General features: G+C 39.7%; 1 protein-coding gene across 11 annotated transcripts in view; it reads right to left on the minus strand.

The window, feature by feature from the left end:
• zmiz1 (zinc finger MIZ-type containing 1) overlaps positions 1–26,000 on the minus strand; it is a 490,223-nt gene that overhangs the window by 16,023 nt on the left and 448,200 nt on the right. For 9 of the 11 annotated variants that reach the window (XM_062977414.1, XM_062977415.1, XM_062977411.1 and 6 more), the window contains 10 exons: positions 25,563–25,850; positions 24,629–24,811; positions 23,640–23,814; positions 22,551–22,692; positions 10,290–10,500; positions 8,047–8,152; positions 7,141–7,301; positions 3,386–3,453; positions 2,268–2,336; positions 1,599–1,846 (listed from right to left, as the gene is read on the minus strand). In XM_062977414.1, coding sequence (XP_062833484.1) covers positions 1,599–1,846; positions 2,268–2,336; positions 3,386–3,453; positions 7,141–7,301; positions 8,047–8,152; positions 10,290–10,500; positions 22,551–22,692; positions 23,640–23,814; positions 24,629–24,811; positions 25,563–25,850 — 1,651 coding nt within the window. The remainder of the gene's footprint in view (positions 1–1,598; positions 1,847–2,267; positions 2,337–3,385; positions 3,454–7,140; positions 7,302–8,046; positions 8,153–10,289; positions 10,501–22,550; positions 22,693–23,639; positions 23,815–24,628; positions 24,812–25,562; positions 25,851–26,000) is intronic. The other 2 variants (XM_062977416.1, XM_062977418.1) reach the window with 1 other exon arrangement.

Raw genomic sequence — 26,000 nt, forward strand, 5'->3', positions numbered from 1 at the left:
CAGAGAGTTTGATGGGACTTGAAGCATCTGCATCATTTGCTTTCCAGCACAAGCTTGTTTTGTGGAAAAGTTTAATCTCAGGGGAACAGAAATCATTAGCTGTGTAAGAGTATTTCTTGAGGAAGCCGAGGCTTTGATCTGTCATGTAAATACAGCAGAGCTTCACTAATTCTCACTTTGCTAATCTGCAAAACAGCCAAGTCTGCCTTTCTCTGCATACTTTCTTAGGCACACAGCCCTTGGAACACAATTTACTTCTGGGGAACAGACCCAAGAGCAAGCGGGATGCCTGGCAGAGCTTAGGTTACCCCTATCTACACCTTTAGAACAATCAATTCCGGTTTTAAAAGCAGGGAGCGATAGTTACATGTTTATGGATATGCCATGATAATTTGATAAATTGAATCCAACAGTGCTGACATTTGAAAGTTAATACAGTAGAGTCTCACTTATCCAACATTCTGGATTATCCAACGCATTTTTGTAGTCAATGTTTTCAATGCATTGTGATATTTTGGTGCTAAATTCATAAATACAGTAATTACTACATAGTATTAATGTGTAATGAACTACTTTTTCTGTCAAATTTGTTGTATAACATGATGTTTTGGTGCTTAATTTGCAAAATCATAACCTATTTTGATGTTTAATAGGCTTTTTCTTAATCTCTCCTTATTATCCAACATATTTGCTTATCCAATGTTCTGCTGGCCCGTTTATGTTGGATAAGTGAGACTCTACTGTACTTAAGTCACTGTGTGAAAATTGTTGCTTTCTTCTTTTTCAAAGTGACCACTGAACAGCTTTAAACAAAAAGCCAGGCCCAACTTGTCCAAAAGGCAGGCAAGCAATTTGATGAAAGCTGTGATCAGCATGCAAAGGGCACTATGCTAAACTGAGACAGGGTGCTGAAGAGCAATGTCACTGACTCTCATGGTTCATACGTAGATTCCCATGTGAATGCTGCCCTTTTTCCTCTGTTCAAACAAGTTTGCTGGTTTCATGGCTGGCTTGCCAGTTGAAACTTTTCTTGAACTCCCATTGAGAAGGGAGAAGAATGAGAAAAATATAGGTTTGATATAGGAGAGAAGAAAGTCATTTTTAAGAGAAAGAAAACTGAAGAAAGGAAAACAGGAAAGTTCTGAAGCTCTGGAAGAGTGATGAAGAGAATAATGCATCCTATTGGAGTAGAGGAAAAAGACTATTCTCTCTAGGGACTGTTTCCTTTGGTGAGGATGGCATGAAACCTCTAGTTGCAAGTTGAGTTAATTGTGACTTCCTCAAACTCCCTGTCAGGAAAAAGGTGGAGGAGTAACCCCCTCCAGAGGATGTTCTTCTTTCTCTTCTGGGAAACTCCTAGATCCCAGAGGTTGCAGCTGGGACAGTTCAAGTGGAGGTTATGTACAAAGAACAATCATGAAGGTTATGTACAAAGAACATGCATTTGTTAAATAGTATTAGGCAAAACCATTAAAAACTGAAAGGGTGTGTGTCCTCGGCCATCACTGTCAACTTGTTTCCATTCAAGAAATGTTTCTGGGGATATGCTACTTAGCAGTTGGCACATGCACATACACAGAAATAAGATTAGAGCCCACCTTGGTTGCTGTATTCATTGGAATTGGTGCCGCCAGGTGGAGGTGGGATTGATGGATATGGTGATGGGCCTGGACCCAAAGCTGCAATCATCTCCATCACGTTCGGCATGATCATCTGGCTAGGACTCATGGTTTTAAACCTCTTTGAAGGAATGCCGTCTGGATCGTCTTTGATGTGAATGTCTGACTTGATTGGGACAGGCCTCCAGCTGCAAGTTGGGTCAATTGTGACTTCCTCAAACTCAGAGCTGCAAAAAACAAGATGTTATGTGGAAATGCTTATCACTGATACAGCATAGTGTTATGAGAAGCTACTAGTCTTAAACTAGGTTTGCATATACATTATCTTTAAAAACACACTTGTCCTCTTGTTGGCGTGTTGACAGGGCTTTTCTAATGACTTCACAATGAAGTGCACTTTCTAACAGCAGGAAAAAGACAAGACTTACTTTACTGAATCATCAGATATTCCACAACTTATTCTAGATCTGCTGTGCATATGAAGTCTCTTTCTCAGCAATTTGCTATCAACATACATTAAAAGTCTTGCAGCTTAAGGCACCCCCAACACTAATACTCAGTGTCCAGGAAAAACCCACAAAGCAGAATGTCAGGGATGTCAGAAGCTAGGGAAGTGTGCTTATTTTAAAACTGTAAAGGTGCACTTACTTTTGTATAGCATTCAGAATGCCCCACATATACTGGTCAACCTCCAGGCCTTCCAATAAAGCAGTTTTACTGGAACAGAAAGGAGAACATTTATATAATTTGCTGAAACGTATGTGCATGGTGCTTTACAAAATTACATTTGTTTTTCAGTAAAAAATGAATAATATTAAAGATATTAATATAGTAGCAAATCATATAAGACAAATTTGGAGAAACACTGGCCTAAGCTAAATGCTCCAGGGCAAATGAGTCAATCTGAGGTATAAAAAAGAAGAGAGTTAGAATTAAATGTTTTGGAATTTAGTTTCAGGTATATACGGCCATTAAACAAAGGCCCCTTCCACACAACTGGATAAAATCCCACATTGTCTGCTTTGAACTGGGTTATATGGCAGTGTGAACTCAGATTACCCAGTTCAAAGCAGATATTGTGGATTATTAGCCTTGATATTCGGGGTTATATGGCTGTATGGGAGGCCCCAGAGCAAGAGACCTCTTGGTGGTTCAAGGTGTTACTTATGGAGCAAGAAATGTTGTAAAAAATAAGTAAGGGCAGTACTGTATACAATTTTTGTCTAACTTATAATAACAATCAAGGAATGAGCTGAACTACTGTTTCTCCCTGTAGAAAATGGATGACAATGTGTTATGAACAATTTCATAACTATTGTACAAGTGTGCATTTCTGGGAGAAGCATTAATGGAGGGTAACTGTTCACCATGATAGATTGTCCCAAGGAAACGGCAAATATTCAACTCCAGCTTGAAAAATACCGCAAAGTGAAACATAATGTTATATCTTGATGTGTCACCATTGCCTGTCTGCTCATTACTGCAAAGGCAGATTTTAGATATGATGACACTGTTTTCATCAACATCATTTTGCAGGGAACTGAACTAGTCAGAAAAGCCTCTTTTCTATTTCGGAGCTTTTGCTCTATCTATTATGGATTGTTTCTTACAGCACCGGTGAAAACTGAACTTCTAAAACATTTTCTCTTATATCATTTGCTACACATTCATGCATCTTATCTGAGAACCTCTTACTGTTAATTTTTGGAAAAATTTTAAAAAACAAACAAACATTTCATTGTATCCTATATTGAATGTTCACTCACTTGCATACAGGACATCTCCACGTCCCACGTTCACAGTTCAGCTGCAAGTAGGATTCCAGATCAAAACACTGTAGAAGATAAAACAAGCCATATCAGTTAAACCATTATCTGACCAAAATAAAGTAAAATAAAAGAAGCGGACAGTCCTGGAGTAACCTTAATAAAACGCAGAAAAATGCCTCTGAACAGTAACATGGGAAATGGAGAAACTGGGAAGAAAATATAATTGAGCAAACAAGGGGAACAGAGCGGAGCTACATACTGGTAGGGAGGATCTATCTGGCAGTGGCTTGGTTGTAAACTACTCTCCTAAGAAAGTCTCATTTAGAGCCCAACCTACTATCCTGTTGGCTCTATTCTTCCAGGCTATGTGAGCATCAGGTTAACATGATTGCCTAAATCTAATTGCAAGTTGCAATTAGACTGCAATTAGAATAGAGCAATTAAATCAATTCCTGAATGACAAGTCAGCAGTTCCCTAAATCCCATTGTTCTAGTAAGTCTATTGTAATTGAGATTAAGAATTTCATTTAGAATAATATTATTATCAGTCTCTCTTGGAAATAATTATTAGTTGGTTTTCACCTTAAGTGAGTTGGGCTAGCTCTTCTATGTAATTCATTGACTTTCTCTGATGTTGCTATCCATTTTATCCTGCTATGCTGAATTTGAATTTATACTAATTGTTTGTACTGACAAGCAAACAACATCAATGACAATTATAGGGGATGGTCTGAACGATCTCATTGCCTGGATTCCTTGTTCTCACTAGGAAGCTGACTTTAATATCTCCAGGGACAGTATTGAGAGCTGTTCTGTGAAATCAATGGAGAAATTCAAGCTTGTAATGTAGCTGGGCACCTGTCCACAAGAGTGGCCTTCCCACCCAAACAAAACTACAACAAGGCTAGGATGCTAAACGCAAGCACTTCAAATGTGTGCTTTCAGAGTCCCATGTTCTTTCAGAGTCCCCCTTGTCTTTGGCTAGTTTCTACCCAAGCACCAAGATGGGTTCCATGTACATATAGATCTTTCCAATTTGCCAGGAACAAAAATCACAAGAACTCAAAAAAAATCAAAACCCATAGTAAAAAAAAGAAAAAAAAGATAAGTAACAGCCCACAAGCATTTCCTATCATTAGATCATCAGATGCTGTGACACAAGAGGGCAGAGCTGTCAAATGCTGACTTTGGTTTGCTTAAATAAATCCATCCTCCCTTCAGTTGTTAGGAAGATATTTGTCTGTGTGAATGCAAAGAGCACAGACATGCTGACTTTCATTCTGCATTCTCTGATTACATTTTAAAAACACATTCAGAAAAGCATCTGGTGGAGGCTTCTTCTTTGGAGGCTTTTAAACAGAGGCTGGATGGCCATCTGCCGGGGTGCTTTGAGTGCGATTTTCCTGCTTCTTGGCAGAATGGAGTTGGACTGGATGGTCCACATAAGGTCTCTTCCAGCTCTTCTATGATTCTATGATCTCTCTGTACAAGCACATGTATTTTATGAGAGGGGTGGAGGGAGGTGAAAATGTGAAGGAAGCTATACATGAAATAAACCAGATGGAGTATAACAACCTCCAAGTTTCCAAGATCTTTCACTAGTAAGATCACAATGTTTATACATCACAATCTAATGACACAGATATTCTACTTTAGAATCTTGTTTAAGAGAGAATAGGCAGAGCAACAGCCATCTCAAGAACAAAGATGCTTGTAGTAGGGTGACCAAAAACTGATGGTACTAACAGAATGACAGATGCGAGTGCTACATTTTCAACAGAACTCCAAAAATTAAGGACACCAAAACCTTGACTTACAAGTGAACCAACCTATTTTTTGAGATAAAGCTGTTGCGTAGTCAGTTTTTTTGCTTTGATATGCAAGCCAAGATTTGAGTTACAAACTAGTGCAAGAGTACGCCACCCGCCATCTTAAGCGGGGCTTTAAGGGAGCAGCCAGGAAAGCCCCTTGCTCTTGTTCTTGCTGTTATTTCTGTAATCTCAGAGCTTTGGGAGATTGTAGGTAAGTTGAGGGACCACAAGTATATCATCAGCAAATTTCTATCCTGATCAAAATAGGCAAGTTGCACACATATCTGTCATTCTAATTGATCATTGCAGAAGAATTTTACTAATTTCCCACTCATAGCAGGAAAAGGAAAATTCTGTTATTGGTTTATAACCTCCTTAAACAGGTTTTTATTGAGTAGCCCTGCAAGTGAAAGTGCGGAAAGTGGCAAAAAAGGCAAATGTTAGTGAAGGAGAAGAAGATGACTAAGTGAAGCCTTACTCTACACTAAATAAATGAAATTTAATTTCTTTACATTCTCCTTTATTATGTACTAGCTGTGCCCGGCCACGCATTGTTGTGGCGTTGTCTGGTGGTGTTGGGGAGAAATTGTTGAGGTAGTGGTGGTATTGAATATCTGTTGTATGGTTGTCTTTATGTTTAGTATGCATTTGGTTGTTTGTGTACTGTGAAAGTGGTGTGGATAGAGGGGGTCTATGTGCCTGTGTAGTATTGTATAGTGTTTTAAATTCATTGTGATATTTTGGTGCTAAATTTGTAAATACAATAATTACAACATAGCATTACGGAGTATTGAACTACTTTTTCTGTCAAATTTGTTGTATAACATGATGTTTGGTGCTTAATTTGTATAATCATTACGTAATTTGATGTTTAATAGGTTTTTTCTGAATCCCTTCTTATTATCCAACATATTCACTTATCCAACATTCTGCCAGACTGTTTATGTTGGATAAGTGAGACTCTACTGTATATTTATAATCTTATATTATCTGTTTAGAACTGGATTATATGAGGCCCCTTCTACACAGCTGTATAAAATGCACACTGAAGTGAATTATCTGGCAGTATGGACTCAAGATAATCCAGTTCAAAGGAGATAATATAAGATTATAAATAATATAAGATTATAAATGGGTAATATAGCTGTGTGGAAGGGCCTTGAGTCTACACTGCCATATAATCCAGTTAAAATCAGATAATCGGTGGAAAAAGCCTAAGTGAGGCCTAACTGTGCCTGTCCCCTGGGCTGAGTAGGTTGCTAGGAGACCAAGTGGGCGGAGCTTAGCCCTCTAACTGGCAGCAATTGGATAAAAACAATTATTCCTGTCCCTCTAATTAGGACTTTATTTTTCTTTTGTTTTTGTTGTATCCACCTAGAGCCGTGGTTGTGTTGTCAAATTTCGAGGTTGGGGGGCCTGTAGTTTTGTTGTTTTGTCCGGTGCCCTGATTCCATCACTCTTTTATATATATATAGATTATTTTTATACATGATTTGTTATTTATAAAGTCCATTAATTGGCGTGGATTTCGGGGGGCTGGGGCTGGAGCAGATTAATAGCATTTCATTTCAATGGGAAAATTTGATTTGACATAAAAGAGCTTGGTCAGAGAACAAATTAAACTCATAAGTCAAAGTATCTGCCTTATTCTCCTACCTCATTTTTTCAGGGGGTTTCTTGGGAACTTATAACAAACTGTGCATAGACCTCATATACTTACTAAGCTGACAATGTTAAACTGAGAACTATCCACATATAGGTAACATTCATAAATGTTAGTTCATCAAGTTTTGCGTTTGCCTGGGACTGCAAAAACTAGAAGACTAGAAGTGGGGAAGTTTTCATGAATTTGGCAGGGGGTGCTGTACAGCTAATGGGCTGCCTTCTGGCTGGTAGTAGGTACTAAGTCTCAAGTTCTCCCTCAATGGACTATCGACCCACCTGTACATGTTTGCAGTCATGGCCTCTTGCTGGAAGCTGGATCCGGCGGAATGTGATTGGACACTTCAGAGACACTTTGATAGCTGTTTGCTCCACTCCATCCTCACCATTGAGAGTTGCGTTGCCAGAGGAGGCTGCCACACTACTAAAATTCCTTTTGACTGGTCAAACAAGAGTGTGGCAATAAGATAAAATCAGAGCAAGAACTCAACATTGCAGTGTATTTTGTTCTTGGTATAGAATTCTCAGAACAGTGGTGTTTATTTAGACCTCAGCTTCCCAAGCTCTGTGTGTCAGCTTCAATGTGTAGGTGTGTTGCATGAACGTAATGAGAAGCCTCTGAGTCTATGTGAAATAAGCGATAAATCATATATATTTAAAAATATTATGATAGATTTTCATGAGATATGCTGGGTCTCCATATATTGTGTTATTACAATTTATGTATGCATCCATATCTCTTATAAGAAGCTGGTTTATCTTTGTGTTTACCAGTAAAATCTAATTACTCTATCATGAAATGATGCATGTATCAAAATGGTATGTCACCAGGCCTGTAGCGAGGGGGCGGTTTTAGGGGTTCACCCCCCCCCCCCGAAATTTTTCAGGTTATAAAAAAAAACCTGGTTTACTCATGAATTTTAACTGGTTAACCAAATCCCCATGCTAAGTCTATGAGACACAAAACATTAAGAGTCCCTCCAGGCATTATCTCAAGCAGATATTGACAGGTTTGTAGCGGGGAGGGGTGTGTGCTAGGGGTTAAACCCCCCCGAAATTTTCAACCCCCCCCCCCCGAATTTTTTTTCTGGCTACGGCCCTGTATGTCACCAACATGAAATGTTTAGAAATCTCTGATTAAGACAGTTACACGAGTCTGCAAACAGAAGATTTTGGTCTACTCACTTTTAGTGATACAGTGTTCAGCTGGAAGGAGGCGTTTCTTTAGTAAGCCCTGAAGTACTGAACGCACGGATGGCCGGTGTACTAACTGTAGCACAAACAAATGTGACTGGGGAAAAAAAACAAAATAAAAATTCAAAGTGTATCCATATGTTCAGTCATTAGACCACATCCAGCTATATTTGACCTGTCTGGATATCAAGTTGGATCCTCAGCCTCTTGGGCAGGCATGGATAAACCTCGGCCCTCCAGGTGTTTTGGACTTCAACTCCCACAATTCCAGATAGCCAGTAGCTAAAGATGACAGAATGCATTAAAAGCATGCACTCATCACAGGTATATTAGTCAAAAGCTGTGGTGAAACTAGAGTAGTTCCTCTAAAACTGGTTTTTCAAGCAGTTAATTAGTAGATGACTTTCATACTATATCCTTAAGGAAGTGCTGGTCAAAAAGGAGCAGTGTTCAGGATTCATGCTTCAACTGCATGCTGCATCCTTGTTATTTGTAAATCATTTCTCTTAGTCAACCTCTTCCTGGAAGTTTACGTATGCAATTTTAATGTGTAATTGAAAATGTGATTGATGCTTTACAAGCCAGGACATTGAGCAGAGGGGCAAAAAAACCCTTTTTTGCATTCTTGTGCAATGCTATTCTTGGAATAAAACTGATCAAGTTTATTTGAACCATCAGGAATGGTATTATGCTTATCAGCATGTGCATCCTTCCCTATGGAGAATGTAGCAACTGTGAACTGCCCAGCATGATGAACTCTGAAAAAAACACAGTCTCCTTTCAAATACATGTTCCTATTCAAAAGTTTGTGGAAAACACATAGGAGTTGTATGGCCATTTCTTATCAATTTAAAATTATTCAAAATACCTAAGTAGCTCCTGATATTGTACTCTTTGCAAATGCAAACGTGGTATCATTGCAATCATGATTTTTTGTTTATAAGTATTTAGAGGGGTATTTTTCCTAGATTTTCTGATGCTGAGTTCATTTCTGGATTGCAGCAAAGGATCAAGACCTCTTTATGTATTGCATGCACAATTGAAAATGTAAAAAGTGAATGTATCAAAAATAGTTTGAAAACATGTGTTTTATGTTGGTGTACGTACTATCAGGAACCAGGATGGCAGTCAACACTCTACTAAATACAGCCATGGCAAACTCAGGTCTGTTGCTACGTTATGTGTGAAATGGCTCTCAGCTAGTCCTGAAACCTTTTTCCCAAATGTGGTACTAGAAACAGAGTTCGAATTAAAGATTATGTATTCTGATTTGACTATGGTGGGCTAACAGATGATCAAATCAGCAAATGATATAATGTCATATGAAATATTTAATTTTATACAACCACAAACCACCCTTGCAGATTGAGTTTGATGTAGAGAACAGAGTAATTGAGTTACTTATACCGCACAGGTAATCCTGAAATAGAAATGTTGGTGTATAATAAAACTGATCCAGGATCTTTCCAAACCCTTCCTCAGATGCATAATGGTATGCTCCATAATGATATAGCCTCCTTGTTGAACAATACTGTTGGAAAGAACACATGGTATTTGGACTCCTAAGGTAGAAAATCAAAGCAATGTAAACAACGTATATCTATAGTAAGCTAAATAATAATATATTCACTTTTGCTGGTAATTCAAAATGTATCTGTTCTGGTAGCCTGCCTGACAACCTATCAATCAGAGTTTGACCCTGATTGATTCTGCTACTGGAGTGTTCTGTATGATTTTATAATTACAGTGTAGTCCTACTTATGTCTACCCAGTTCCTTCCTTTCTACTCCCAGGTAAGATTGTATAAGATTGAAGTATGTGTCTCCTGGACTCAGTTCTTTACACTTTAGAGCAGTGGTTCCCAACTGTTGGTCCTCCAGCTGTTTTGGACTTAACCACCCACTATTCCTAACAATTGGGATTTCCGGGAGTTCAAGTCCAAAACACCTGGAGGACCAAAGGTTGAAAACCACTGCTCTGAAGTGTAAAGTGAATATAAAAAATTGAATCCCTAGACATTGAACTCTGAATCGATTTGGTCCCTTTAAATGTGGCACTCTTGAAAAAGGTAGAGCCTGCAGAACAACCACCAACACAGGTAAATTTGTAGTGAAACAGGGACCTGGAGAGTTATATCTGGAGATATATTTTCCAAATTTAAAAAAAACCGAAAATTTTCTTCCTCTAGAAGCAAACTATAGCGCCAGCAGCCACAGTAGATTCCATATACTTACACAACAGCATGCTGTGACGGTAATTTGAATCGTGTTTCTTCCCGGCTGACAGACGTGTTTTAGGTGCAAGGGTTTATGCGATGTCTTGTTGTCGCCACGTTCAATGGTAAGTGGAGTTGCGTTGACGCTGACCTGGACTGATGCTGGCCAGTTGGTGTTCATCTGTCTGTCTTCATGGTGGTAGCACTTGAATTGAAGTTCCAAGTCTGACCTGTCATGTAAGGCAGATACTTGGGTTGGCACAGGCAGCTGCTTGTTTATTTGTTTTTCACAACTACATATATATGCTATTTCCTCCAATGTTCTGTATACCAAGTATTCACATTTTCTTGGTCCCTTAAACTTTGCTTTGTGCAACATCTCTCAGCTTTTTCAGTGACATCAATCTTGCTTGCATTTATGTAAAGGAGCTTGTAATATATCTATTAATAGTTCCATGTACCTGAAAATCTGAGTGTGCTAACAATGTCAATATATTACAGTTCCACGTGACTTTTTATATGGGCAACCTTAAAGCAGTTTACACAATAATAGGTTTCAATGTAACTAGAATAAGTCAAGAGTGAAGGGGAAAAGTGTAGTCAGGAAATTCTCAAAAGTTAGAGGTTAAAATAAGAACATAAAATATGTTAACCTAAACAAATTGAGAGTTCTAGAAATCCTCTGCCCACTTGAGTTTGCTTATCAGACATTAGAGCAATGAGAACAGATCCATAGTGAACACTGCAGCAAGAGAAGTTCTAGGCACATAAAGGTCTTGGGGCCCAGGCCCATAAGACATGAAGATGAAAAAGGTGCACAAGAACTGTCTGAAAATTGGCATTTCTTTATTGAAGTGGAGTTTGACTAAATTCATTAAAATTGATAGCTTTTGCACCACAACTTTAAACGAGCAAAATCCAAATCAACACAATTTTCAAAATTCTGGATCCTGTTCCAAATTTACTGCAGCCATGATCAATTAAGTTCTCCATTCATCAGTCATCATTACATCAATACATTACACTTACAATAATATAAAGTGGTGCACAATTGTATTGGTCATGAGGGTCCAGATACTGGATTGATGGTGAGCGGAGTGGTAGAAGAGCCCAATGGAGCGTAAGGGGGAGGTTAAGAAAGAGTAGAGGTGGATCCAGAAGCAGAGATATATAGGCAAGTCCAGGTTTTGATTGGGATCAGAGACAGAGAGACAGGAAGATACATCAACATCAAGAGGAACCACACCTCGCATATAAGAATGAGTCTGGAAAAGTACCTCCTGTCTAGACTGTATAACATTTGAGGAATATTTCTCCCTGTCCATTCCTCCACCTCTCTTTTTCCCTCCCTGAAGCGAATTTGCTCACTCTGGCAATCAGGGAAGGCAAAAAGTGATGAAGGAGAAGTGGAGGAAAGGTGACCTCAGATAAGAAAAAGAAATGGAGCACACCTTCTATTTTAATTTAGAGTCAAGTGTGTCTGAAGTATCTAAAGGTAAAGGTAAAGGTTTCCCCTGACGTTAAGTCCAGTCATGTCTGACTCTGGGGGTTGGTGCTCATCTCCATTTCTGAGCCGAAGAGCCAGCATTGTCCGTAGACAAGGTCATGTGGCCGGCATGACTGCATGGAGCGCTGTTACCTTCCCGCCGGAGCGATACCTATTGATCTACTCACATTTACATGTTTTCGAACTGCTAGGTTGGCAGAAGCTGGAGCTAACAGTGGGTGCTCACTCCGCTCCCGGGATTTGAACCTGGGACCTTTCGGTCTGCAAGTTCAACAGCTCAGCGCTTTAGCACACTTCGCCACCGGGGCTCCCTGAAGTATCTAAACTTTGAGAAATAATAGTGGGCAAAAAGAGGGCAAAATCACGCTCAAAAGAGGCTGCCTGTTGCATTTTTACATGAATACAACTTCCAGAGCCCAGGTTGTAAATACCATGCAATGTACACCTAGGACCATAGGGAAGGCAACCAGATATTCTCCAGATGTTTTGGCAACTCCCATAATCCCTTCAAATAACTGCCAAAAATGCATATACAGTCTTATTAATGGAAAAACCAGTATGACTCTCATATCCATGGGACTGATATCTATGGTTTCAGACATCCATTTCCAACAAAGTATGGCCTCCCTAGGCATTTTCTTAGTTGTTCAGCACAACACTATAGTATTCCTGGGCTGGAAGTCTTTCACTTCAAAGGGTTTGCTATTGTCCGTGGTTTCACATATCCTTGCAAAGTTTGGGAATGAATGTATCCCCAATAGAAATGGGGGTTGTACTGTATTTCCTCAGGCACATGGAAACACGTCTAATTTAAACAAGCAATAAATAAATGACATCACATCTGCTCTTATTTAAGGATTCAAAGGAGGGAGACGTTTAATTCCCACCTTTGTCATTATTGATCAATTTACAATGAAGTTGAAAACAAATATCACAATAAGGTATCACTCCCTGGATTATCACATTGACTTTATTTTTTATGTTTTAAATCTGTAAAATGTTTGGAGTTTGCTTTATTTAGTATACTCGAAAGGTGAAAGGTATGTCAGATGCAGCAAATATGAGAGCTGTTTATAAGACAAGATTTCTTTGACCACAAAACTTTCTGAAAGATTTTTAAAGATCCAAGAATAGAACTTGTTAGAAAAAGTCATGTGCAAAGAGCACTTTGCAGTTCATTTCTCAACACAGCTTAGGTCGTTTGCAGACTAATTAGGAAAGTACTCTGAAAAGTGCCAATTAACTTATAAACAACCTAAGTTGTGATGCATATGATTTTATCTTGCTTGAACAAAACATCTTATAGCTGGCAGATCAAAGTTCAAAGAAGAAATGAAGAATATATATGTGCAGGGCTCTTTTTTTTTTTACCTATTGTTCCCACTGACACCATTTCTCAAATATGATCATTAAATCCTGCTAATTTATTTCTAATGACTGGCCCTGATTTCTTTCTGCTGTATTATACACTGCATGTTTCCCCTTCCTTTAACATATGGAAAGTATATATTTAAAACACTTTTGTGCAACAGGGTTGTTGTATGTATTCCGGGCTGTATGGCCATGTTCTAGAAGTATTCTCTCCTGATGTTTCGCCCATATCTATGGCAGGCATCCTCAGAGGTTGTGAGGCATGTCTGGGCGCTACTTTTGGTGGTCCCTATGTAGACTTGTCCACAGCTGCATGGACTCCTGCAGAGGAGAGAGGATCCCTCTTGTCTTTTGCTGACCGTAGCATTTGTTGTGCTTGTTCTGCAAGCCTATTTATGATAGCAACGAGGTCAGTTTGTGAAATTTGAGAATATTAGAAATGCACATGGAACAATTTTGTTTTTCAGAGTTATTGCTTCAATCTGCCTTGCTCTGTCCCCACTCTTAAAAATACAAAAGAAGTAAAAAAAATTGAAATGCCTACTGCTGATGTGGAATCAAAGCAGTCAAGAACCACTAGTATTTGCTAGCTGTTTTCACAAGTAGAGCATTAACAATCATATTTGAGAAATGATGAATTGGTTCATTTTATATAAGCAAATCTCTTAGCTTAATCAGCATGTCTGGATGTCATAGGCCATGCTGCTCCCCTTCCTGATCATCAATTTATTGGCACATCTGTAAAGTGACTGGATGTTTTTGCATACAATTTCACTTAACCACAATTTATCATGTCAGTCAAATCCTAAATTGTGTTTAACGGTTTGCTTTAAAAACACACAGATTTAAGCTGGTTTGCTTCAAATAAACACTAGTTATCATTAATCTAAATCTGCTGGGCTTGATCTGGGGACAAGCTATGGTCTACTAAAACTGAACAACTTCTGATCTCTAAGCGATTGCTTCTTAAACTGTGAGCCCCGACCTCAAATGGGGTCCCCTTAACTCAATGTTGGGCCATGAAAAGAAATCCCCAAAGTAAAAGGTTTCAAGATGCCACTCATTTACACAAATTTGTCAGCAACAACATATAATACAGTGGGGGAGGGGCACAGTGGGGCAGCGGGTTAAACTGCTAAGCCACAGAATTTGCTGACCAGAAAGTAAGCAGTTTGAATCTGCAGGACAGGGTGAGCAGGAAGGTAACAGCGCTCTATGCAGTCATGATGGCATGACTTGGAAGCATCTACAGATAACGCTGGCTTTTGGCACCCCCCCCCCCCCCCCCAAGAGTCGGACTCTACTAGATTTAGTGTCAAAGGGAAACCTTTACTTTACTATAGTACAGTGAACTCCACAGAAATTGCTTAAACTACTTCATTTAAAAAAGAAAATCAGCCTGTTTAGCAAGCCTTGCAAATGCTGATTTATTATCAGTAAATGTTTGATTTGTATTTTATATACCTATATTTCTGGGGTCATTTAAAAATTTCTCAGACAGAAAGTGGTTGTGAGTAGAAATGGTTTAAGAAGTCCTGCTCTAGGCTTCATTGAGTGAGGAAGAAACAGAGTGTATGAATTTGCAGGGAGACGGGACCTGTTCTGTCATCTTGAGCTATGAATTAATGTGATATCTGAACAAAGCCACTGCCTCCGATATTAGATATTGTTTCAATATAGACATTAAATGATCAAAATGCTTATATTTAGATGGCTTTATATTCACACTACTCCTAAACAAATAAGCATAAACGTACATGAAAGTCTACTTCAACCAGTGGTTTTGTATTTTTGTTGCAACTAATCCTTAACCAAGATTAATGCATTGATATGTAATGTTTAAAGAAAACAAAACATGATTTATGTATTATGTCTATATAAATACATTATGTCTGCATCTTCTATTTCTAGTAAAGCCTAAAAGCGACAAAAATCAATCTCTGATAAAGGGGGAAAATCATGCTGTTTTCATAGAAGTATTCTCATAAATACCATATGTTTAAAACAAATTCTTGAAGGTGTGTTATGTTGAAGTATTTAAAATTAATTTAAACACAAGTCTACAGCTTTAATGTTCTCAGAATAGTCAAGCTGTTTTCTTTCACATGACAAGCATTAAAAAACAGCCCCATGCTTCAGTGCAGCTGTATAAATCTACAGAATGATTCTGCACAATCCCAACAGTGCTTACTTATTGACATAAGTCAGCAAATAACTACACCACCTCCCTGTACTGGGGTTACTCCAAGATCATGAAAGGCAACTAGCTAAAGGATCTCAAATATAGAGCATTAACCTTTGGACGTGACCTACTGAAAATTATTTATTTCAAATTAAAGGAGACAGGGATTAATTAATCAATTGATGTCCAAAGTGTGGTGGCTAAATCTTACAACCATGTTCCATTTCGTATGGAGAAATAAAATAATCTACCTTTTAATTATGATTAAGGTAGAGCATAGAATACAGTTTTTTTTAAAAAAAATATTGCATTTACATGTTAAAGCCATTCATAACTGAACAGTGGTAGAATGATGCTCTGAATTCCAGAATATCATCTTGTCATTACTCTGCTATGCATGACTGAAAGGGTAATGGAACATCATCTCACATCATCTTTTGTTCAGGTAGAACAAAAACTTATTTTCAGTTGATGCCAAGCAAAGCATGAAGCCTACACAGAGCAGAGTTCTCTCTGAACCGGTTTTGACTCAGTCATGGAGTGAAAGCGGGAAGCACTTGAAAATATGGCTTTTGCTCCTTGCTACAAATTCAACTTGCGTTCTGGAGAAAAATAAAAATATCTGTCCAACAGCTTCTACCAGTTCCACAAACAGGCCTGACTCTGTGATGAAAGCAGATTCTACCCACATCTAAACTGACAATTTAGTACCAAGGGCTAGTGTATCAGCTCCTTGTGAGCTAAGTGACGCATGCTGGGCTTATGGTGGCCAAAGCTGCTTAACCCAGCCTTGGACTATTATGTTAACCAAATTCCCAGGATGCTCCAAATTCTCTTCCAGAATCTGGAGCAAACCATGACTTGCGGCATATGCTTGTGCAAAAATTTCGGAAGTTTTGTAAGTCGCATTAAAATTAGTAAAATCTGTACTTCTGCAGTGATATCTGACACATGGGCATGGCCTGCACCTAAAACTTATGAATCAAAACTTACCCAATCCTTTTTCATTTTCATTTTATAATGCTCCTAAAAACAGTTTCATATTCATGGCAAGCAGCCAAAAGGGCTCCTATTCGTCTTTAAATTAAGAGGAAGGAAAGGCAGGGAGAAAGCAGAGTTTGCTGGGAAAGAAAGCACAGAACTCTGGGAAATGTAGTTTGGGAAGGCGAGGAGAATGCAAAAGGCCCTGTCCTAAACTACATTTCCCAGAATTCAGCTCTCACCAGAAAGCCCCAATCTGGAGAGGAAAGAGGTTTGTCTCTCCGTAGCAGCAGCCAGCCAGAGTTCCCTAAAATCAGTAGACATATGAATATTTCTGAAAGTTGGGCGGAATGATCCCTTGTTATCTTGTATCTTTTATAGAAAATATAAGGAGATAGTTCTTGTAGTTTTTTAAATAAAATGTTGTTTATAAAAACTTTGAAAATTCCCCAAAAATCCTTGGATAAGTGAAATGTTCTGAAACTTGAAGTCTCCCCAATTATAGTAATTACTAGCTGTGCCCAGCCACGCGTTGCTGTGGCGAAGTCTGGTGGTATGGGAAATAAAGTATTGAGGAATTGGTGGTAGTTAAGGTAAAGGGTAAACGTTTTTCCCTGACATTAAGTTCAGTCATGTCTGACTCAGGGGGTTGGTGCTCATCTCCATTTCTAAGCCGAAGAGCCGCCGTTGTCCGTAGACTCCTCCAAGGTCATGTGGGATGACTGCATGGAGCGCCGTTACCTTCCCGCCGGAGCAGTACTTATTGATGCACTCACATTTGCATGTTTTTGAACTTCTGGGTTGGCAGAAGCTGAGGCTAACAGTGGGGGCTCATTCTGGTCCCCCAATTCAAACCTGCGGCCTTTTGGTCCAGAAGTTGTCTACTACAGACCTCCGAGTCAGGATGAAGGACTTGATGAAGCCTTCTGTCAACAGCTGACCAAACAGGCACAAAGAAGAGATATAGTAGTCATGGGCGATTTCCATTATCCCGATATCTGCTGGAAAACAAACTCAGCCAAGAGTACAAAGTCCAACAAATTCCTCACTTGCCTTGCAGATAATTTTATGGTCCAGAAGGTAGAAGAGGCAACAAGGGGATCAGCAACTCTTGATCTAATCTTAACAAATGTGGAAGACCTGATCAATACAGTTGAAGTGGTTGGATCCTTAGGGGCAAGTGACCATGTGCTCCTGCAGTTTGCAATACAAAGGAATGCTGAAACTAAGACAAGTCAAACACGCATTCTGGACTTTAAGAGAGCTGACTTCCAAAAAATGAAGGAATTACTGAGCGGCATTCCATGGACGCCGATATTAAAAAACAAGGGAGTTAAGGATGGATGGGAGTTTTTCAAAAGTGAAATACTCAAGGCGCAAATGCAAACAGTGCCAACAAAGAAGAAAAATAAGACAAGTGCAAAGAAGCCAGAATGGATGTCCAAAGAACTTCTAACTGAGCTAAAGCTCAAAAATGACATGCACAAGAAGTGGAAAAGGGGAGAAATCACCAAAGAAGAATTCAAACGTATAGCCAACTCCTGTAGGGAAAAGGTTCGCAAGGCTAAAGCGCAAAATGACCTCAGGCTTGCCAGGGACATAAAAAACAACAAAAAAGGCTTTTTTGCTTACGTTGGTAGAAAAAGGAAGAAAAAGGAGGCGATAGGGCCATTGCAAGGAGAAGATGGGGTGATGGCGACAGGGGACAGGGAAAAGGCAGAACTACTTAATGCCTTCTTTGCCTCGGTCTTCTCAGAAAAAGAAAGCCATCTTCAACCTCAGCAACACGGAATGGACGAAGGATTGGGGGAAATCCAACCCCAAATAGGGAAACAAGTTGTCCAGGAACACTTGGGCTCTCTAAACGAATTCAAGTCCCCAGGGCCAGATCAGCTACACCCAAGAGTACTGAAGGAACTAGCGGAAGTTATTTCAGAACCACTGGCAATTATCTTCGAGAGTTCTTGGAGAACGGGAGAAGTCCCAGCAGATTGGAGGAGGGCGAATGTGGTCCCTATCTTCAAGAAGGGAAAAAAGAACGACCCAAACAATTACCGTCCGGTCAGCCTCACATCAATACCAGGCAAAATTCTGGAAAAGATCATTAAGGAAGTGGTCTGCGAACACTTAGAAACAAATGCGGTCATTGCTAATAGTCAACACGGATTTACCAAAAACAAGTCATGCCAGACTAATCTGATCTCTTTTTTCGATAGAGTTACGAGTTGGGTCGATACAGGGAATGCTGTGGATGTAGCGTACCTGGATTTCAGTAAGGCCTTCGACAAAGTCCCCCACGACCTTCTGGCAAACAAACTAGTAAAATGTGGGCTAGACAAAACTACGGTTAGGTGGATCTGTAATTGGCTAAGCGAACGAACCCAAAGGGTGCTCACCAATGCGTCGTCTTCATCATGGAAAGAAGTGACAAGTGGAGTGCCGCAGGGCTCCGTCCTGGGCCCGGTTCTGTTCAACATCTTTATTAACGACTTAGACGAAGGGTTAGAAGGCACGATCATCAAGTTTGCAGACGACACAAAACTGGGAGGGATAGCTAACACTCCAGAAGACAGGAGCAGAATTCAAAACGATCTTGACAGACTAGAGAGATGGGCCAAAACTAACAAAATGAAGTTCAACAGGGACAAATGCAAGATACTTCACTTCGGCAGAAAAAATGGAAATCAAAGATACAGAATGGGGGACGCCTGGCTTGACAGCAGTGTGTGCGAAAAAGACCTTGGAGTCCTCGTGGACAACAAGTTAAACATGAGCCAACAATGTGATGCGGCTGCTAAAAAAGCCAATGGGATTCTGGCCTGCATCAATAGGGGAATAGCGTCTAGATCCAGGGAAGTTATGCTCCCCCTCTATTCTGCCTTGGTCAGACCACACCTGGAATACTGTGTCCAATTTTGGGCACCACAGTTGAAGGGAGATGTTGACAAGCTGGAAAGTGTCCAGAGGAGGGCGACTAAAATGATTAAGGGTCTGGAGAACAAGCCCTATGAGGAGCGGCTTAAAGAGCTGGGCATGTTTAGCCTGCAGAAGAGAAGGCTGAGAGGAGACATGATAGCCATGTACAAATATGTGAAGGGAAGTCATAGGGAAGAGGGAGCAAGCTTGTTTTCTGCTGCCCTGCAGACTAGGACACGGAACAATGGCCTCAAACTACAGGAAAGGAGATTCCACCTGAACATCAGGAAGAACTTCCTCACTGTGAGAGCTGTTCGACAGTGGAACTCTCTCCCCCAGACTGTGGTGGAGGCTCCTTCTTTGGAGGCTTTTAAGCAGAGGCTGGATGGCCATCTGTCGGGGGTGCTTTGAATGCGATTTCCTGCTTCTTAGCGGGGGGTTGGACTAGATGGCCCATGAGGTCTCTTCCAACTCTACTATTCTATGATTCTATGATTCTAAGTTCAGCAGCTCAGTGCTTTAACACGCTGCGCCATCAGGGGATATTATTTCCTAAAGGTTGTGAATATACAATATTTCTGATTGTTTTGGTTTTTTGTCTGTTGGAGGCAGGTATGAATGCTGCAATTAGGGAAAATGATTAGGATGTAATGGCCTTGTAGCTTTAAAGCCTGGCTGTTTACTCCGAGTGAATTTTTTGTTGGGAGGTGTTAGCTGGCCCTGATTGTTTTCTGTCTGGAATTCCCTTGTTTTCAGAGTGGTGTTCTTTGCGATATTTTATGTGCTTCTACTGTCTGTGGCCCTGAGAAAACAGAGGATTTGCCAGACTTTGATGATGGGAATACTTTGTTGGGAGGTGTTAGCTGGCCCTGATTGTTTCCTGTGTGGAATTCCCCTGTTTTCAGAGTGTTGTTCTTTATTTAGTGTTCTGATTTTAGAGATTGTATTGTTCTGTTTTATTATACCACATTAATTTTTATATATTCTGATTTTAGTGTTTTTGAATACTTGGAGCCAGATTGTATTCATTTTCACGGTTGACCGCAACACAATAATAATAATAATAATAATAATAATAATAATAATAATGATAGTAATAATAATGACTTTGGTAATACACAGTGCTTCACTCCCTTCTCAGCTTCCTTTCTGGAAGAATCCTTTCTTGGGAGGTGTTAGCTGGCCCTGATTGTCTCCTTTGTGGAATTTCCAATTTCCCTGCTTTCAGACTGTTGGTCTTTATTTACTGTCCTGGTTTTAGAGATTATATTGTTCTGCATTATTCTATCCCAGTAATTATTTCATATTAAAGTAGAATCTCACTTATCCAACATTCACTTATACAATGTTCTGGATTATCCAATGCAGCCTGCCTTTTCATAATCAATGTTTTTGTAGTCAGTGTTTTAAATTCATTGTGATATTTTAGTGGTAAATTTGTAAATACAGTACAGTAGAGTCTCACTTATCCAACATAAACGGGACGGCAGAATGTTGGGTAATAAGGAGGCATTAAGGAAAAGCCTCTTAAACATCTAATTAGGTTATGATTTTACAAATGAAGCACCAAAACATGTTAGACAACAAATTTGGCAGAAAAAGTAGTTCAATATGCAGTAATGCAATGTAGTAATTACTGTATTTATGAATTTAGCACCAAAATATCACGATATATTGAAAACATTGATTACATACATGCGTTGGATAATCCAGAACGTTGGATAAGTGAGACTCTACTGTAATTACTACATAGCATTACTGCACATGGAACTACTTTTTCTGTCAAATTTGTTGTATAATATGGTGTTTTGGTGCTTAATTTGTATATCAGTTACCTAATTTGATGTTTAATCGGCTTTTCCTGAATCCCTTCTTATTATCCAACATATTCACTTATCCTGCCAGCCTGTTTATGTTGGATAAGTGAGAGTCTACTGTATATTGATAATCTTATATTATCTGCTTAGAACTGGATTATATGAGGCCCCTTCTTCACAGCTAAAATGCACACTGAAGTGGATTATATGGTAGTATGGAGTCAAGATAATCCAGTGCAAAGCAGATAATATAAGATTATAAATGGGTTATATAGCTGTGTGGAAGGGCCTTGAGCCTACACTGCCATATAATCCAGTGCAAATTAGATAATCTGTGGAAGAAGCCTAAGTGAGGCCTAAATCTGCCTGTCCCCTAGCTGAACCCTGGCTGTCCCTTGGTTGAATTGGTTGCTAGGAGACAAAGTGGGCAGAGATTGGCCCTCTAAACTGGCAGCAATTGGATAAAAACAATTATTGCTCTCTCTCTAATTAGGACTTTATTTTTCTTTTCTTTTTGTTGTATCAACCTAGAGGCGTGGATGATAGGTTGTGTTGTCAAATTTCAAGGCTGGGGGGCCTGTAGTTTTGTTGTTTTGTGGGTCGCTGTGATGCCATCACTCATTTATATATATATATAGATTGTCGGGAAATGATTATATCTTTATACAAGTGCCTATGAGTACCTCCGGTAGCGAAGTGTGTTAAAGCGCTGAGCTACTGAAGTTGTGAACCAAAAGGTCACAGGTTCAAATCTGGGGAGCGGAGTGAGCTCCCGCTGTTAGCCCCAGCTTCTGCCAAACCAGCAGTTCGAAAACATGCAAATGTAAGTAGATCAATAGGTACCGCTCCGGCGGGAAGGTAACGGCGCTCCATGCAGTCATGCCAGCCACATGACCTTGGAGGTGTCTACGGACAACGCCGGCTCTTCGGCTCAGAAATGGAGATGAGCACCAACCCCCAGAGTCGAATATGACTGGACTTAATGTCAGGGGAAACCTTTACCTTTACCTATGAGTGCCAAATGGATTTCTTCAGAAGATGCCTACGGGATGGTGTACAGATCTATAATTGTCATCCATGCTTTTTTGTTTACTAGATATCACACAGTGTGGTATGTGTAGACACAGCAAACCTGCCTGCCACATAAAGGTCAGAGCTTCTCCGAGACATTCACAGTCCTATTACTTAGATTATTGAGCTCTGAATCTAAATTACTGTCCAATATAGGACTGTTTAAGTATTTGTTTATTTCACAGTTCATGTGCACTAACTCCATGTGAGGAGTTAAAGAGAGATCACTAGCAATCTTCTGTTGTCTGTTTTCTCACGCAAAGAGTGGTAGCCAAATGAGAGGGACATTATTTGACTAATTGGTCTAGATTTTGAACCTCTGGCCATACGTCCCAAGCCAAAATTCAATATGGTCAATCCCTACAGCCAACCAAAAAAAAGGGCATCCTGTCCACCATTTTGTTCACAACCCTGCAGGTTCTTTCACAAGCCTACCTCCACATTAGCGTCTGATGGACGGTGGGCCGTAGGTGAAAGACGTGGTTGCTGACTGCCAAGTTGTGCTCCAGCCGGAAGGGCTCTAATACAACTCCATCTCTCACAGGGAACGTCAGGCGCAGTTCATCATTATGGTTGGCTGGGATCGAAGAGGGAGAGAAAGCGTGAACTTTCCCTTTAGCATCTGCAGTACGATAACAACACATATATTTATCCAAGCCACATGGCTCAATGGCCTTTTGATGGCTTGATTTTGTGGACTAATCTGGCTTTACTCTTTCCACCTTCTCCAGTCCATGGGATGAAATCAGGTTGCTCATGACTCCTTCTGCCACATTTATGATTTAATGCCCAGCTTATGAGGAACTAGCGTAGGCAGATTTGGCCTGGCTAAGTTTATACAATATGCCCAGCAACAAACATGAACAACCAACATCCCAAGGTTATTTGAATATGAGAGTTCCCAAGGCTGGGGGATGTCCTGCACTGAAATAGCCTATAGGAGCTCCTGAAGTGTTCTCCTACACCCCACAATAAAGAGCGTTGCGTGATTAAACATGGATCACACCTCATAGTTTCCTAAAAACAAAACATAGTAACCAAATTCTCTCTATTCCAAATAATGGCAACACTTAGAAGTGGAAAACATCTATCCTCCCTTTCTAAATATCATATGCTGAGGATATGTCTTCCTTGTGAGGCTGCTTCTAGCTGCTTTTATTAAGAAATGTCTTAGTGCAAATCTGCAACTTTTCTGTTGATCAATCTTTGCCTCTGTTTAAGGACCTCCCATTTTGTTCTAGCATTTTGCCCAATAAAGAATTCTCAAAAATTTGAAACCTTTCATGGCATTTTCTAACTTTTCTATCCTAATATAGGTTAGGATGAGAGTGATTCTTTATTTTCTTCCAATTTACATACATTTCATAAAGATATCGGTAATTTTATATATTTATTGGCCTTTAAAGTAAGTCATGAAAAGGTACTAATTAGGATGATATTCACAAAGGATTATTTCCATAACACACAACCATCAGTCAGGAGAAAGCTGTATTACAAAAGATAGATGCTTCAATTGCTACTTACTTGGAGGTGGTGGTAAAGCATTGATATTTGGTTTAATGTCAGGAGGGAATGGAGGTTTGACATCCTGATTTGGGGACAGGTATGGAGGAATATTGCTCCCTGGTGTCATTGGTGGCGTGGGATTTCCTGGAACAGGCGAATGAGGGTAATTTGCCACAGGAACAGGCCTTGATGGCTGTGAAAGAGTGATTGCAACCCAACAAAGGAAAGAGAGAGACAGAAAGAAAAAGTAATTATTGCAGTGTCCTACCTGAAGACTCCAGGTGATGTGAGCAGAACTGAGAAAAATTATATACCCAACAATAACACAAGCCTATATAACTTGTGAGCCCGACCCAGTGTTATCAGTCATTCCTTCTTATATACCTGGTTTTGCTGTCTACTTAGGAATGCTTTAGGCTAGACATTGAGAAAAGATTTAAATCAGTGCTGGGAAACTACATCAGAAGTAGCCTACCACTCGCAAATGATCATCCAAAAGTAATCCGCCTTTCTACTTACAAGCAATCCCTCCCCTTTAGATATGGTATTGTTTTCGCGGAGTGGATTCTGATTTTTGTCAAATTATAAAAGGACAATGAATCAGTAAAACTAGATTTTACACTGTTTGCCACATCCATTCAAATTGCAATGCGATAGAGCTAAGGATTGAGCAATGGCTTTCATCTGTATAATACATGCATTTTGACACATGGTGACTACTGGATCTTAGTATTTGGCAAATATTGCAGAGTATGATAGTCCATACAATTGCAATTTATGACAGTAACTGTTTTTCTGTATTACAATGAAAGCTGGGAGATATACAGATAGTTCAGCTACAGTTATTGAAAAGTCAACCAAATTTTAAAAATACTGAGAAGAGTGTTCTAGTTTAGTAGCTTCAGCTTGATTTGAATGAATATATCCTAACTTTAAGGGTTTGGGGATGGAGGAGACAAACTCTGATAATAAATAAGAGATAGAGATAAATGAAGGGTTGTTCTCACTTTGTAATATTGTCCCATGTTGACTGTTGGAGGTGGATATTGTCCCGTGTTTTGCTGGTTTGGCATTCTTTGTCCAGGGTAGTTGGGAGATGTAAGGGGTCGTGGAGGATTGGGAGCTGGATACTGACCAGGCTGGGATGGAAACTGGCTATTTGGTCCATACTGCTGGTTTCCATAATTTGGCTATTTTGTAAAAGACACACACAAAAATTTAAACTGTTATTTGAATACAATGTTCTAAAATAAACTTCAAATACAGTTCTAAGATTTTTAAATATCAACAGTTTCAAATATTGTGCAGTAATACAATGCTCAAAAGTCATTAAATTCTCTGACAACAATGATTAGTAAGTTCATTCCATGGATCTGGCCCAAGAAGTCAAGGTGGATGGCACAGAAAGTGTGGCATAAATGAAATTTACAAAATGTGACATAATACAGCCAAAGTCCCAATTGTCCCTAAGGGAAAAATATCTTTAATTTTTTCTTACTGAGGTTTATGGCACTTAAAAGTGGTTACATTTGGAATGACACATCCCATAATAAACTACTCCTCACAGGTTTTAGGCATTCAGCTCTTAACCATTACAGCAAGAAAATGAAAAACTAGAGCTCCATCTAAATTGAAACATCTTTGGTGCCAAGCATTTCAAGAGGTTTTTTTAACGCATACATTGCACACCAAGACTAGTTTATATCTTGATGTCTTTTAAACATTCAATGCTGTTGAAAATAGCATTATAATATCCTGCTCTTCAGGCACTACAAGGCTACCAGAAGAGTTGTATGCAGCTCTTGTATTAACACATCTTTCAAGAATTAGAAGGTGCATAGATCATGAGTGGGATTTCTGAAGGCTGCTCACTATCTCCATTACAAAACACACAACATGTACAGCCTGCAACAAAACAGGAGAGCCTTTCACACTACTCACCTCCCCTGGATATGGTCTTTTCATACTTTGCATGGGCAGAGACTGGGGGCGTGGGCCAGGGTAGGCCTGCTGCGGCATCCTTTGGCCATGGTTGAAAGGACTCATTCCAGGCGGTCTGGTCTGGTTCATGCCCATAGGTGGCCCACTCATGTTGGACGGCGTCATGCCTGCTCCCATAGTTGCAGGGTTCATGCTGCCCGGCATGGAGGCAGGGCCACGAGGGCCAGGCTGGTTCATGAACTGGTTGTTGTAAGCTTGAGTCGGACCCATCTGGAAAGAGGAACAAACCTTCAACAGAAGAAAAAAAAAAGAATAAAATGCGACATGCATTTAAAATGGGAAGGGGAGCCAATTTGATGGGAGTCAGAGATATGTCGCATTTTCAAATAAGAAATGTGTTCATTTCCTCCAATTCTCCTTTTAGTATTGTTTGTGATA

This window comes from Anolis carolinensis, chromosome 3, assembly GCF_035594765.1.
Source record: "Anolis carolinensis isolate JA03-04 chromosome 3, rAnoCar3.1.pri, whole genome shotgun sequence".
Taxonomy (NCBI): domain Eukaryota; kingdom Metazoa; phylum Chordata; class Lepidosauria; order Squamata; family Dactyloidae; genus Anolis; species Anolis carolinensis.